Here is a 14764-nt window from a genome sequence, read left to right as displayed (position 1 = left end):
AACTCGTGTAAATATGGTACGACACAACAAGCCATTTAGTATGCTCTACATATATGCCAAGGCCGATATCAAATCTGGCTAAATTCTGAATCTAGCTGGATCGAATCAAAATTCTATTTTTATCTGGGGAAAGGTCGAAATTCCAATTATATCGAAAATATCTGTTATATACCTGTTTGCGGCGACTGAAACAACCGTGTGAATAAACAACAAAGTCTGTGTACTCTGCTGCGTTCGCATCGGCATGTGTGTTTGGGCTCCACAGGTTTGAATAGATTGTTACACCCCCGGTATAGGGGTGTGTATAGGTTTCACTCGATGTGTTTGTGTGTTTGTGGCGGTGTTTGTGTTCGCAAGTAGATCTCAAGAATGAACGGACCGATCGTCACCAAACTTGGTGAACAGGTTCTATACATTCCTGAGACGGCCCTTACAAAAATTGGGACCAGTCAAACACACGGTTAGGGAGTTATTGGTGGATTAAAATTATACAACGACTTATAGACGGACACCCCGTTGGTCAAAGGGAAATAACCATTCTCACTGCCACCAACTGAGAAGGTTATTTCCCTTGACGGGGGTGTTTTTCCTATCAGAGGAATTTCTTGTTTTCAATACATTCCACTTTGTCTCAAACCAAACACCAACATCTTGCATGAATGTTTCTTTTACAGACTCAGCAATTAATTTTTGCTACCATTAATTTCGAATGTGAAACCTATGTCAATATAGGCTCCACTCCGCAAAAAAACAAAAAACAAACAGTTATGTATGTGTATATCGCTTACCTCTGAAGCAGCATCAGCAGCCGCGATAACATCACGTTAAGAGAGCTTTAGGTTTAGATAGAATTCTGAATCCCTGAAAAACACTAATGTGATAGATTGTTCGATATATACTATTTCCTCGTTTGGTACTCGCACTCGAACGGACTTTTTCGAATGCGAAACATTTTGGAGTAGCATCTGTGTTTGGTTGAAATACGTACACCACAGTATGAGGAGTAAAGAGCAAAGCAATTTGAGCTCTTTGCACACCATCTGTTGCACAGAAAGCGAGGTATCTATACATATAAATAAAAGAGAGTGTCTGTCTGTGTGTGTGTGTGTCTGTGGTCGCCATACCTCTGAGATGGCAAGAGGCAGGAACAAGATAGTGTGCACGTACACTCCCTAGGTGCCGCAGATGTGCACCTGGGTTTTAGTTTCTTGATTCATTGTTTCCTTTCTCAGATTATGGACCTCCCATTTATTGAATACAGCCTATATGGTGCAAGACCAGTTCAGTGCCTACTGTTCACCTGTAGCAAGCACATCATGCCAGTGATATTAGAGACTCGCTATTGCTCCTATGAGGGGAAGAAATGAAGAATGAAAAATTAACTGGACAGTTCCGGAAATTTCTAGAAGGTAAGGGAGATAACTCTTTTTTGTCTGTGGTCGCCATACCTCTGAGATGGCAAGAGGCAGGAACAAGATAGTGTGCACGTACACTCCCTAGGTGCCGCAGATGTGCACCTGGGTTTTAGTTTCTTGATTCATTGTTTCCTTTCTCAGATTATGGACCTCCCATTTATTGAATACAGCCTATATGGTGCAAGACCAGTTCAGTGCCTACTGTTCACCTGTAGCAAGCACATCATGCCAGTGATATTAGAGACTTGCTATTGCTCCTATGAGGGGAAGAAATGAAGAATGAAAAATTAACTGGACAGTTCCGGAAATTTCTAGAAGGTAAGGGAGATAACTGTTCACCTGTAGCAAGCACATCATGCCAGTGATATTAGAGACTTGCTATTGCTCCTATGAGGGGAAGAAATGAAGAATGAAAAATTAACTGGACAGTTCCGGACATTTCTAGAAGGTAAGGGAGATAACTCTTTTTTGTCTGTGGTCGCCATACCTCTGAGATGGCAAGAGGCAGGAACAAGATAGTGTGCACGTACACTCCCTAGGTGCCGCAGATGTGCACCTGGGTTTTAGTTTCTTGATTCAGTGTTTCCTTTCTCAGATTATGGACCTCCCATTTATTGAATACAGCCTATATGGTGCAAGACCAGTTCAGTGCCTACTGTTCACCTGTAGCAAGCACATCATGCCAGTGATATTAGAGACTTGCTATTGCTCCTATGAGGGGAAGAAATGAAGAATGAAAAATTAACTGGACAGTTCCGGAAATTTCTAGAAGGTAAGGGAGATAACTGTTCACCTGTAGCAAGCACATCATGCCAGTGATATTAGAGACTTGCTATTGCTCCTATGAGGGGAAGAAATGAAGAATGAAAAATTAACTGGACAGTTCCGGACATTTCTAGAAGGTAAGGGAGATAACTCTTTTTTGTCTGTGGTCGCCATACCTCTGAGATGGCAAGAGGCAGGAACAAGATAGTGTGCACGTACACTCCCTAGGTGCCGCAGATGTGCACCTGGGTTTTAGTTTCTTGATTCAGTGTTTCCTTTCTCAGATTATGGACCTCCCATTTATTGAATACGGCCTATATGGTGCAAGACCAGTTCAGTGCCTACTGTTCACCTGTAGCAAGCACATCATGCCAGTGATATTAGAGACTCGCTATAATTGCTCCTATGAGGGGAAGAAATGAAGAAAGAAAAATTAACTGGACAGTTCCGGAAATTTCTAGAAGGTAAGGGAGATAACTCTTTTTTTGTATCCAAACAAAGGAGGTAAAGCTAATGATAATGGGATAGCGAGCGTCTTAAATTGCTACAGGGCTCCGCTTACTCCCGGGCGAAGCCGGGCTTAACTGCTAGTATATAAATATATAGTGGAACTTCCCACAACAACCCCTCCTAAATTCGGTGTGTGTGTGTGTGTGTGTGTGTGTGTGTGTGTGTGTGTGTGTGCGTGTGTGTGTGTGTGTGTGTGTGTGTGTGTGTGTGTGTGTGTGTATGTTCTACGAAGGTGTGTTACATTGAAACAGTGTTTTGTCATAATTATAGCCGCAGGTACACTTTTGGAGTTCTGCTACATTTACACTGGCATCTTTCCGACCCACACTCTCACACAAGGCCACGTTGCAAATGCATTCTTGCCACATGCAAGTCGACTGAAATTAACCGGGATCAGCTCGTTACTCCCCCGTATCGCTACTCCCCCGGCTCGCTACTCCCCCGGCTCGTTACTCCCCCGGCTCATTATTCCCCCGGCTCGATACTCCCCCGGCTCGATACTCCCCCGGCTCGTTACTCCCCCGTACACAGAAAATGACTGGATAACCCTGTGATAGTAAGTTGGCATGAAATATTGTTCCCCCCCCCCCCCCCCCCCCCTGTCCAGCTGTTTTGTTTGTTTCTTTGTTTGTTTATCCAGACAATTTCTCCGGAAAAACAATAGTTCATGCTAACTTACTATCACAGGGTTATCCAGTCATTTTCTGTGTACGGGGTAATAACGAGCCGGGGGCGGAGTAGCGATACGGGAGAGTAACGAGCCGGGGGAATAACTGACGAGCCGGGGGAGTATCGAGCCGGGGGAGTAACGATACGGGGGAGTAACGAGCTGAGCATCTCGTTACTCCCCACGGTATCTCTTCTGCTTAAAATATATACATTTTTTTCAAAGATGTACTGTACACGAATGTACAGGCAGATCTGACAGTTGTAAGTTCTTTAAACATGCTCTCTCTCTCTCTCTCTCTCTCTCTCTCTCTCTCTCTCTCTCTCTCTCTCTCTCTCTCTCTCTCTCTCTCTCTCTCTCTCTCTTGAAAATTCAATTAAGTAATAACTGCATTACTTAAGTGTAATAAAAAGGCACGGGGGAGTAACGAGCCGGGGGAGTAGCGATACGGGGGAGTAACGAGCCGGGGGAGTAACGAGCCGGTGGAGTAACGATACGGGGGAGTAACGAGATGCTCCCAATTAACCATACTGAAAGGGAAATGTCCTCACAATTTTATTTGTCCGACAGAAGCAATCATAAATCAAATACAGATTAAAACACAGTCATGAAATGATAAATACTTTAAAAAAATCATTACTGAAGAAGTACTCAACACAGATATTTGAAACTTTCAGGGTTTACTGTTGATATGTTGATGCCCTTCAGTGCAAAGTTTCAAGTGTTTTACTTAGAAAATAGCTGATTTAGGTGGGGGGTATAAATAACCCTTTTTCTGGCATCAACATTACGCTGAACGCAGGGCCATCACTTCAAATTCGCGTGGTTTACTCACTCACTGCGAACCACTGCTATCGCAGTGGTCCCATGCACACCACTTCCCCACGAACCACTGCGATAGCAGTGTTTCAGCACGTGTCGTACTGGTAGACGCCATTGTTGTTTTGCAAATTTGCACAAAGCCAGCGAGTACGAAATCAAACCTCGCGTCATCGTTCTACAGCAGACAGAAGTGAAACTAGCTTGGTAATTTGCAGACGATTGGTTAAACTTGAGAGCCAGCCTCTCTATTTTCGTACAAAAATTGACGTCATTGAGCTAAAAAAAATCCAAAGGTCGCAGTGGTTCGTGGGGAAGTGGTGTGCATGGGACCACTGCGATAGCAGTGGTTCGTAGTGAGTGAGTTAACATCCACAATTGTGAAGGACATATTACATGACAAACAGAAAAACATACAGTTGCATTATCAAAAGGTGTCAGTCTGTCCTTCATACTTTTGATTGTATGTTTGATGTTCCTGGTCTGGTTGGTGTTAACTATTTCATGACTTATGCCACCTGTTCCCCTGCCGGTTATCAGTGGGAGTTATGAGCAGCTGAGTGCGGCTTGAGGGCACTTTCCTCACTAATATTTTGGGATTGTCGTGACCATATCAACTGAAATTTAGCTTTAACTTACACATGTATCATCCGGAATGTTTGCTCCAACTTCCATACAAATCACTTATTTATTTTCAGAGCCATAAAGCCAACGAAAGCTAGAATGACCTTTTGATCGCCAAGCCTAGCTGGCTTTTTTTAAAATAAAAAAACACCATAGGGCGGATTGGCGTATACGTAGTGGTTTGTGTGCTGACGTTATGTGGGGTCGACTCCCACTCAGTAGACCGGATACTAGTTTGAGTGCTGTGAAGTTTAACCAGCTGAAAGCAGATGGCTGTGTAATGTGTACAATAAAAACACAAATTAAGGGTCTTTTTCTCGGCAAAAGGGCTTGCAGCTGTTAAAAGAGCTCGCGCTACAGAAAAGCGATTTATTTTCATTATTATTCAGGAGGGCGAGAGCAGCTAAGGAAAGGCGATGAGCATTGCCTTCTGAAAGCATGTCAACTGCAATGCACTGCTATGTGAATGCTATGACAACAACCGACTTTGTCAAGAGCAGCTACTGTAGCACGATGACGGGGGGGGGGGGGGGGGGTCCTTCAGCACTGGGTCCACTTCTGAACCCCACCCCTACCTCCACCCCCCTAGATCCAGCACTCGTCGTCACGTTCATGTTGACGGAAGAGGAGGCCCCCCGCACCACCCCGTCCCGATGGTGTTGTTGAAGTACAGAGAGCTGTTGGACTGGGGAATGATGACAGGGGGCTCCTTCAGCAATGACACCACTTCTGAAACCCCCTCCTCTTCTACCCCCCCCCCCCCCACACCCAAGATCCAGCACTCGTCGTCACGTTCATGTTGACGGAAGAGGAGGCCCCCCGCACCACCCCGTCCCGATGGTGTTGTTGAAGTACAGAGAGCTGTTGGACTGGGGAATGATGACAGGGGGTTCCTTCAGCACTGGGTCAACTTCCTGCGTCTTGAAGCGACTGTAGATGTGGTACAGGAACTGAACCAGCAACTGATAATCGGCAGCCATGTCGTGGGCTTCGACGGGGTCCGCTGGACAAAAATAAAATCAAGCCAACGGTTTATTTCAACGACCTATATTTTCATTTTCATTTCATTTCATTTTGTTGACTCTAGTATCTCAATGCTGGGAAACTCGGGGGTCGCTTCCTCCCAGGGGAAAGCTGGCAGCAACAAGAGTCGCGCTACCCTGGTGTATGCGTGTTGAGGTGTGATCAGCCACCTGCACTTATGGCAGAATGACCGAGGTCTTAAACAGGGCGTGAAACCCTCTCGTTAATTGTTTTTACATTTAGTCATGTTTGTGTGTGTGTTTGTGTCGTGGTGAGTGAGAAGGAGGGGCTTCCATAATGACGCAAGAGTCCACGGGCTGGCCAGGCGGAGGAGTCTGGGTCGCCTGAGGTTAAGGTTAAGGTTAAGGTTAAGGTTAAGGTTAACGGCCCGAGGTTAACAACTTCGTACAGCGAGCTTCGTGAAGTCGACTTCGCCCAATTGATATCAGGTAGGATTCCGTTTTAAGGATGCCAGTCGCTTGTTCATTTACATAATTATGTGTTAATCTCTCTCGCGTAAGGGGGTTGTTTTTGCGTAACTCTCACTTACTCTTGTTGTCATCTTTATTTGGACCGCAACACGGTGGCCTAGTGGTAAGGCGTCCGCCCAGTGAGCGGGAGGTCGTGGGTTCGAATCCCGGCCGGGTCATACCTAAGACTTTAACATTGGCAATCTAGTGACTGCTCCGCCTGGCGTCTGGCAGTATGGGGTTAGTGCTAGGACTGGTTAGTCCGGTGTCAGAATAATGTGACTGGGTGAGACACGAAGCCTGTGCTGCGACTTCTGTCTTGTGTGTGGCGCACGTTAAATGTCAAAGCAGCGCCGCCCTGATATCACTCTTCGTGGTGGACTGGGCGTTAAGCAAACAAACAAACACAATCTTTATTTGGGGCGCGCACGTCCCGTTGCTCATATCAAGCCCCATAACTATGTCTAGCCTTAAAGGGAGCAAAATGATCGAGATCTTAACTTATCTAGGATCGAATCCAAAAACAAAGAGACTGCCACCGTTCCAACATTCAGAATCAAAAAACAAGAAAGGTAGGTTGTTGGAACGTTTGCTATTGACAGAACAATACATTCACAGATCGGTGAATCTAGGATCGGTTTTATGAGAGCGGTGCCCATCTCCTCTCCCTTGCTGCCTTCACCTTCCCCTTCCAAAGCCAAGGAGAACGTACAAGAAAGGGCTCAGAGAAATCGCGGGTATTTGTATAGGCCTCGTTTGTTTGTTTGTTTGTTTGTTTGTTTGTTTGTTTGCTTAACGCCCAGTCCACTACGAAGGGTGATATCAGGGCGGTGCTGCTTTGACATTTAACGTGCGCCACACACAATGTGGCTCACCCAGTCACATTATTCTGACACCGGACCAACCAGTCCTAGCATTAACCCCATAATGCCAGACGCCAGGCGGAGTAGCCACTAGATTGCCAATTCTAAAGTCTTAGGTTCGAACCTCCCGCTCACTGGGCGGACGCCTTACAACTAGGCCACCGTGTTGCGGTGTATAGGCCTCGTGTGGGGGTCAAACACACGCAGGAATATCAACACACACGGGGATCAATCACGGTACTAAATCCACAGTCTCGAATAGTAGTACAGTGCAGAAGAGACGATTAACAATATTGTAATTCAATCAAGTTGGCGTTTTAATGAAACAGATCTTTTGATTGGTCAGAATGCCCCAACTCATTAAAAATTACCGGTCATTAAACAGGTTACACACTCCGAGTTCTAAATATCGTGCATATTTTCCCTAGGGTCGATTTTCGGGTATTACCGAGCCTGTGGATATTCACGATATTTAGGACGAGGTGGGTAAGCTTTTTATCCCATTACTCCGACGTTTTCATTAAAAAGCACCACTTTTTGACACAAACTCTGCGAGTGCCTGTTTTCTGCTGGCCAACCCTTCAGCGACCGCAAATCGTGTCATCAAATGCATGTGCGAAACGAGTCTGGACTGAATGTAGTGTGTGAACAGAACCGAACCAATTCTGTCTGTTTATATACATTAACATGCTTCCATTTGAAACTTCGAGGTCTTCATCGTGGAATGACGCCCTCCCAAAGCCTAATTGAAGCATGTTAATGTGTAAATAACCTAAACCCTAAACTGCAATTTCTCGGAGTTAATTGATTTTGGTTTACCTTGCAGATCATAGAGCTCACAGGTCGCGCACACAGAAGAAGTGGACACGTTGTTGGGACCAAACTTCTCCAGCACAGCGACGATTCCTTCCGTGTCTATTGCGCTCATGTTGGCCTTTCTCCCACCCGCCGAGTCCAGTTCCACGCCCAGATCCACGTTATTCAGAGTCTGGAACAGTTTCCTCAGGTCCATTTCCAAATCCGTGTTATTCAGGCTCGCCAAAATGTCCTCTAGCTCTTCGGTTTCGTTTTGGCTGCTTCGCTTTGTGCGTGATCTTTCCGAGTCCAGTTGCGCAGCCCTGTCCGTGTTTTGTAAAGTTCTGGCGGTGTCTTCTGTTTCCAGGTCCAGTGCCGTGTCCATGTTACCATCAACACTTCTCTTCCTCCTTCTTCCGAGGAAACCGCCAGGGTTACCCTCCGTTAGCTTGTAGCGTCCAAATCTGGTGGTGAAAAAAGAATTGAAAAAGACCACAATAAAAAATGCAACGCTACCTGATACAAAGAGCGACGTTTTGAATAAATCACACAATACAATAACAATAACAATAACAATAACAGCACTTTATTGTCCATTAAAATATTACATAAAAATGGAAATTTTTCTTCGGCACACCCTGTCTGCCTGTAAACGATTATAACAACAATTGTATAGGACGACACACATAAAACATAAAACATAAAAGGGATACAATCAAATATGATATTGCACTATGTACCAAACTACAAACCAACAACAACCACAACAACCACAACAAAAACCAAAAACAACAACAGATCACAGTATGTTGCTGGGCTGGCCAGGGCAGGCAGGAGAAAGGGGGGAGGGGGGGGGGGGTGTAAATGCTGTGATAGCTAGTTTAGTATTTGAAATGGGTAGTCTAGGTCTCCCCTTGACACCCAAAAAAAAGTACATTCAGAAGGGGTAAGGGGGGGGGGGGGGGCTATCGGAACTAAAAAAAAACCTCCTGGATCTAGCCCTGTTTCGGTGAAAATGTTTGTCGTGGGTGAAAACTGAAATAAAAAGAAATCCCAAAAACATTGAATCATTGCCTCGCTTCTGTCTTCCTTGCAAGCGGCTGAACAGTTTGTCAGACACGTTTTTTTGTCTTCTTCTATAATTAGTGTTTAGTCTGTCTGTTCACTTCAAAGACCGGTGGGTCGAACTATCTGTGAACGTAACGAATTTATATATTTATTGTTTTGTCAATAATTAAACGTTCCAACAACATACCTTTCTTGGATTTTTACAAAATCAAAAGACTTACCTGAGAGCCCCGTCGCCACCGTTGATGTTGTATATGAACACTTTGCGTGGGTCAAGGCCGCTTTCAGTCTTCAGCACTGGCCACTGGTCAACTCCATCCATACCTCTTCCTGTGGTGCAAAGGAGTTTTCGTTTGTTTATTGTGTGTGTGTGTGTGTATGTCTGTCGGTCTGTCTCCTTTTTTTTGTCTAAGTTTCTCGTTCTGTATCTCTTTTTCTCTGTCTTGGTCTCTTTTTTTCTACTCTCTGTACCTGTCTGTCTATGTCTGTCTGTCTGTCTGTCTGTATGTCTCTGTCTGTCTGTGTTTCCTTTCCCTTTTTCATTCTCTCTCTCTCTCTCTCTCTCTCTCTCTCTCTCTCTCTCTCTCTCTCTCTCTCTCTCTCTCTCCCCTCTCTCTCTCCCCCTCTCTCTCTGCCAGTCTGTCTCTGTTCCTTTACCTGAGAGAGAGAGAGAGAGAGAGAGAGAGACAGACAGACAGACAGACAGACAGACAGACAGACAGACAGACAGACAGACAGACAGACAGACAGACAGACAGACAGACTGAACGTAGAGATAGGCGGAAACTGAATGATCAAACATCATACCTGAATCCTTGACTCCAACTGCAGAGAGAAGGGTAGGGAACCAATCGACCAGGTGAAACAACCTGGAATCAAAAGAAAGCCCTTTCTCGAGAGACATTCAAGTTTTACGCCCTCTCGGCAAAGCCATTAGAGGCATTTTCCCGGGTTTTACCCCGACTTAAGATGAGATACACAAGTGCATGCGTGTTTAGGTGGTATCAGCAATCTGCACTTATGGCAGAATGACGAAGGTCTTTTACGTGCCACTGTGGTGACACGGGGGATAGGACATGAATACCGTCTCTGGGATTCGAACCCGCCACCCTAGGATCACAAGTCCAGTGCTCTACCACCACTTTGGCTACCCAGACCCCCCTGCTTTTTTTCGTCACATCAGACCGAATCAATTCAATAGACTGAATACATAAACTGTGAGGAACGAAGGAAAGGGAGAAAGGATTCATACAATGTATGTACTATTTCTCCTTCGTTCACGATAATGTTTACCGTCATGAATCTGTCTATGTTGTCACATGAACTCAGCTTATCCTTTTAGTTGCATCCGTAAGAAACAACGGACTGGGTGGCCGAGTGGTAACGCACTTGCGCTCGGAAGCGAGAGGTTGCGAGTTCGACCCTGGGTCAGGGCGTTAGCAATTTTCTCCCCCCTTTTCTAACCTAGGTGGTGGGTTCAAGTGCTAGTCTTTCGGATGAGACGAAAAACCGAGGTCCCTTCGTGTACACTACATTGGGGTGTGCACGTTAAAGATCCCACGATTGACAAAAGGGTCTTTCCTGCTGGCAAAATTGTATAGGCGTAGATAAAAATGTCCACCAAAATACCCGTGTGACTTGGAATAATAGGCCGTGAAAAGTAGGATATGCGCCGAAATGGCTGCGATCTGCTGGCCGATGTGAATGCGTGATGTATTGTGTAAACAAATTCCATCTCACACGGCATAAATAAATCCCTGCGCCTTGAATATGTGGGCGATATAAATTGCATAAAAATAAAAATAAAAATAAAAAATAAATCCCTGCGCTTAGAACTGTACCCACGGAATACGCGCGATATAAGCCTCATATTGATTGATTAAAACAATTCTGGCAGGTTTGGAATGCCTTGCTGATACCTATATATATATACACACGCTCTGTATGTTTAACAAAGTTAATCACTATGTAATAAACCGATTAACTGATTTTTTTCCACTCAAACACCCTGCTGTGTATGACGTCGCTGTTTGTTGCGAGTTAAGCTAGTACCCATTATTGTTTGATGCTTTTGTTCAATTGTCCAACAACAACTAACAAAAACAAAAACAAAATCCTATACTCACCCCTCGTATACACGTCCAGGATTAGAGATGAGATTTTTACTGTAGATCATAGCAGGCAGCCGCGTTCCGCCTTCGTAGAGCATCTTCTTCTCGCCCCTCAGAGGGTCGTTGCTTGCTCCCCCAGTTCCCTCTTTGCCCCCATTCTGTCCAGCGAAAATCTTTTTCATTTTTCATTGTTTTCATTTTCATTTTTCATTGTTGTCATTTTCATTTTCATTAAAGAGAAATTCCTCCCGGTGGAAAGCTCGCAGCAACAGAGTCGCGCGTTAGATGTTCTTGCGTGTTCGGGTTGTTGTCAGTCACCCGCAAATTTGGCAGAATGGAAATAAATCTACAAATGATCTTAACAGAAAATGTAAAATGCAATGGTCTAAATAAGGGGTAAGACTTAAATAAAACCACCGTTGTGGACAGTGGTGTTTAGCGGCTGAGGATCACGAACCGAAAAAGGGTGCCACCCAAACTTGACTACATTTTTTTTCCTTACCTTAGTTGCATGCAAGTCTGCTTCAACCCATCTTTTTTTGCCTCTTTCGTCTTTTTTTTGTTTTTGTTTTTTGTTTGTTTTTTTGACCTCAGTTGCATGCAAGGCTGCTTCAACCCATCTGTTTTGCCTCTTTTGTCTTTTTGTTGTTCTTTCTTTTTTATTTGGGTGGGGGGGGGGGGGGGGGGGGGGGCGGAGAGCATATCCTTCTTCATTGGTCTTTTTTTTTTTTTCAATGAAATTTTAATTTTTTTTCTTTTACATTACAGGTTACATTTCCATTAAATTACTTTTTTAATTCAACAACAATCTAACTAAGGACAATGGGGATAAACCTTTCGTAGCGCAAGTTCTTGTTGAAATACAATTTCCAATGGAATATGAGGATTTTAGTTTTCTTAACTTTGCTAATGCACATTTTTGCTATCAATAAAACATGGTTAATTAACGCTGATTCCTGACATTTTTCAATTCCGAATAATACATCTGTAATAGACAATGGTGTTTAGGGGTTGAGGAGCACGAACCGAAAAAGGGTGCCACCCAAACTTGACTACATTAAAAGGCTCTGGCACTTTTTTGTGTGTTTGTTTGTTTGCTTAACGCCCAGCCGACCACAAAGGGCCATATCAGGGCGGTGCTGCTTTGACATATAACGTGCGCCACACACAAGACAGAAGTCGCAGCACAGGCTTCATGTCTTACCCAGTCATATTATTCTGACACCGGACCAACCAGTCCTAGCACTAACCCCATAATGCCAGACGCCGGTTCTGGCACTTCTCCCTGTCACTTTGAAGTAACTTTGAAAACAAAACTTGGCACACACACACACACACACACACTCACACACGCGCATACACACACACACACATACACATACACATATAGCATTCTGGGCGCATATTCTAGACTCCAAACAAGATTCGTATATACATCAATTATATGACTCAATGTTGCACCATCCGAAAGAAACGCCATGGCTACAATTTGTTAGACAATCTCTTTGTAACTTAGGTTTTAGTCACGTTTGGCATAACCAATCTACATTAAATGTACACAAATTAAAGTTTGCCATTGACAAAAAACAACAAGAGGAATATATAAGATACTGGACAAAAGAAAAATCAGATACATATTCCAGACTTAAGTTTTATTCTATGATCAGTAAATCTTACGAAATGCAGTCATACTTAATACAAATTAAGAATAATAAACACAGAAAGATGTTAAGCAGATTAAGGACTAGCACACATTGTCTAAAAATTGAAAGTGGAAGACATCAGAATATCCCTAAAGAAAATCGTCTTTGTATTGAATGCAATGTCATAGAAGATGAAATACATTTTCTAGATAAATGCAATAAATATGTTAAATTAAGGGATGAATTTAAAGAAGATGCTTCACATATCAATATGAAATATGCTAACAAAAATCCAAGTAACTTATTTTTAGAAGACGAAGTTCAAGTTCGTCTTGGCAAATTTGTTACGGATTGTTTTAGCATTGTATAATGCATTATTATTATTTGTTGTTTGTTGTGTCAATAACTTTACTGGTTCATGACAATAAACATTATTCTATTCTATTCTATTCTATTCTATTCTATTCTATTCTATTCACACCCATGTTGCACCCATGTTCGTACCCCAACTAAAACAATCATTCTCATGTCATTTCATTCAAACTTTGTATGCCATTAGACGCACTCAAAGTGGCTGTCTGGTTAACTTTTTGAATCAACGATTTATTTTACAGAGTTCGTGTGACCACCTTCCAAAGAAGGGTATCCCAAAATCAACCTGACACAAATTCAAGGTTCCAATTAAAAAAATCGACCAAACAGAAATCAGAATAGGAATAAATTGGCAACTTTGACACAGGGAATATCAGACCACTGTCTAACCGGAACAGGGTTGTTTTGATTCGCTAGGGGAAGGGCTCCTAATATGGACCACTTTTTGTTTCATGCTGATAACTAGCTTGTTTTCTTGCGAAGAAGTTTCATGTTGTGTTTGGTAGTCCCTTCTCACTTAGGTTAACCGTTAGGCCTAATAAGTGTGAAATAGCTTCGATAGACATTCAGCAAAAATTAAATGCAGACAAAATCACAAATGGTCCATATTAGGAGCCTGGGCGCCTAATATGGACCAGTGAAGCGGCCTTCACGAATCACTGTACAAAGCCACCTATACCTCAAAATAACATGATAAAACTTAGTGTGCAAGTCAGAATGTTTTGACAGAGAGGGTGAATACAGCCAATGGCATTGTTTTGAGCGCTCTAGCGCCGTTAGTTTGTCAGAACAGGAAGTGGTCCATATTAAGAGCCAGTCCATATTAGGAGCCTTTCCCCTATCTTGCGTATTTATTGCGGGTTATGCCATTTCTACTAATGCAGGTGTCGATCACATGAATGGTCGAGAACGGGAGGTTTTTGCGTCAACTTTAAAGGGATATCATGATTATAAACCAAAGCGCTGCATTTCAGCAATGGCCCGATGGATTGCTTCGACACTTTTGTTTTGCTGAGTTGTGTTTTTGGGTTGAGGAATGGTGATGACGTTCTTTTACACTTACGTCAGAGTCGACGGCTTTTTACACTTACGTCAGAGTCGACGGCATTTTAAACTTACGTCAGACTGAAAGACGATGATGGTGTTGTCGAACATTCCTTTGTCTTTCAAGGCCTGCACGACTTGACCTATACCTTCGTCCATCGATGTTACAATGGCTGGAAAAAAATGTATAAATGTACACCTTATCGTCACGCTCATAAGAAAATTACCTAGCTCAGTGTTAGGCATTTCTGTAGTGAAACTACAGGGGAAGTGACTGGAAGGGTACCTATCATGTGTTAGAGAGTACAAACTCTCAGACCATCGGAAACCATTGCCACGGTAACGTAAGCAAAACTGCCGATCTCGTTTCTTGAGTTTGGCACTTTTTCTAGATATGATACCGGAAGACCTGTTATGAGAATGAGACGGTATGCAAACGCTCTTTGTGGGTTGTTATGGAGTTTTGCTGATTGAAAATGTTGCTGTCAGCTCTTTATCTCACGTTTACCCCGTGGTAACAGCTCGAGATAGCCAATTTGCAACTTATAACTAAAATGAGATAGGCAGAGTGTTCA

The 14764-nt window shown here is 43.5% G+C and overlaps 1 protein-coding gene and 1 long non-coding RNA gene across 2 annotated transcripts in view; both read right to left on the bottom strand.

Annotated features, from left to right (window-relative positions):
* The window catches only part of LOC138950783 (uncharacterized), a 10535-nt gene extending 7361 nt beyond the window's left edge, over positions 1-3174 (bottom strand). The window contains exon 1 of the long non-coding RNA XR_011450791.1: positions 1-3174. This exon is cut by the window's left edge and continues 1138 nt beyond it. This is a non-coding gene — a long non-coding RNA (uncharacterized lncRNA).
* Positions 3175-3899: 725 nt separating this feature from the next.
* Positions 3900-14362, bottom strand: LOC138950765 (arylsulfatase J-like; the record flags this gene model as incomplete). The annotated part of the gene is given in 6 exon segments (XM_070322489.1): positions 3900-5803; positions 7976-8415; positions 9241-9349; positions 9827-9888; positions 11146-11288; positions 14265-14362. Coding segments are annotated over 6 exon segments (1061 nt in total), but the record flags the coding sequence as incomplete, so codon positions are not given.
* Between the last annotated feature and the right edge of the window lie 402 nt (positions 14363-14764).

Source organism: Littorina saxatilis, linkage group LG16 (assembly GCF_037325665.1).
Source record: "Littorina saxatilis isolate snail1 linkage group LG16, US_GU_Lsax_2.0, whole genome shotgun sequence".
Lineage (NCBI taxonomy): Eukaryota > Metazoa > Mollusca > Gastropoda > Littorinimorpha > Littorinidae > Littorina > Littorina saxatilis.
Note: the sequence above shows the minus strand (reverse complement) of the source record. Positions and strands in the feature narration are given on the sequence as shown.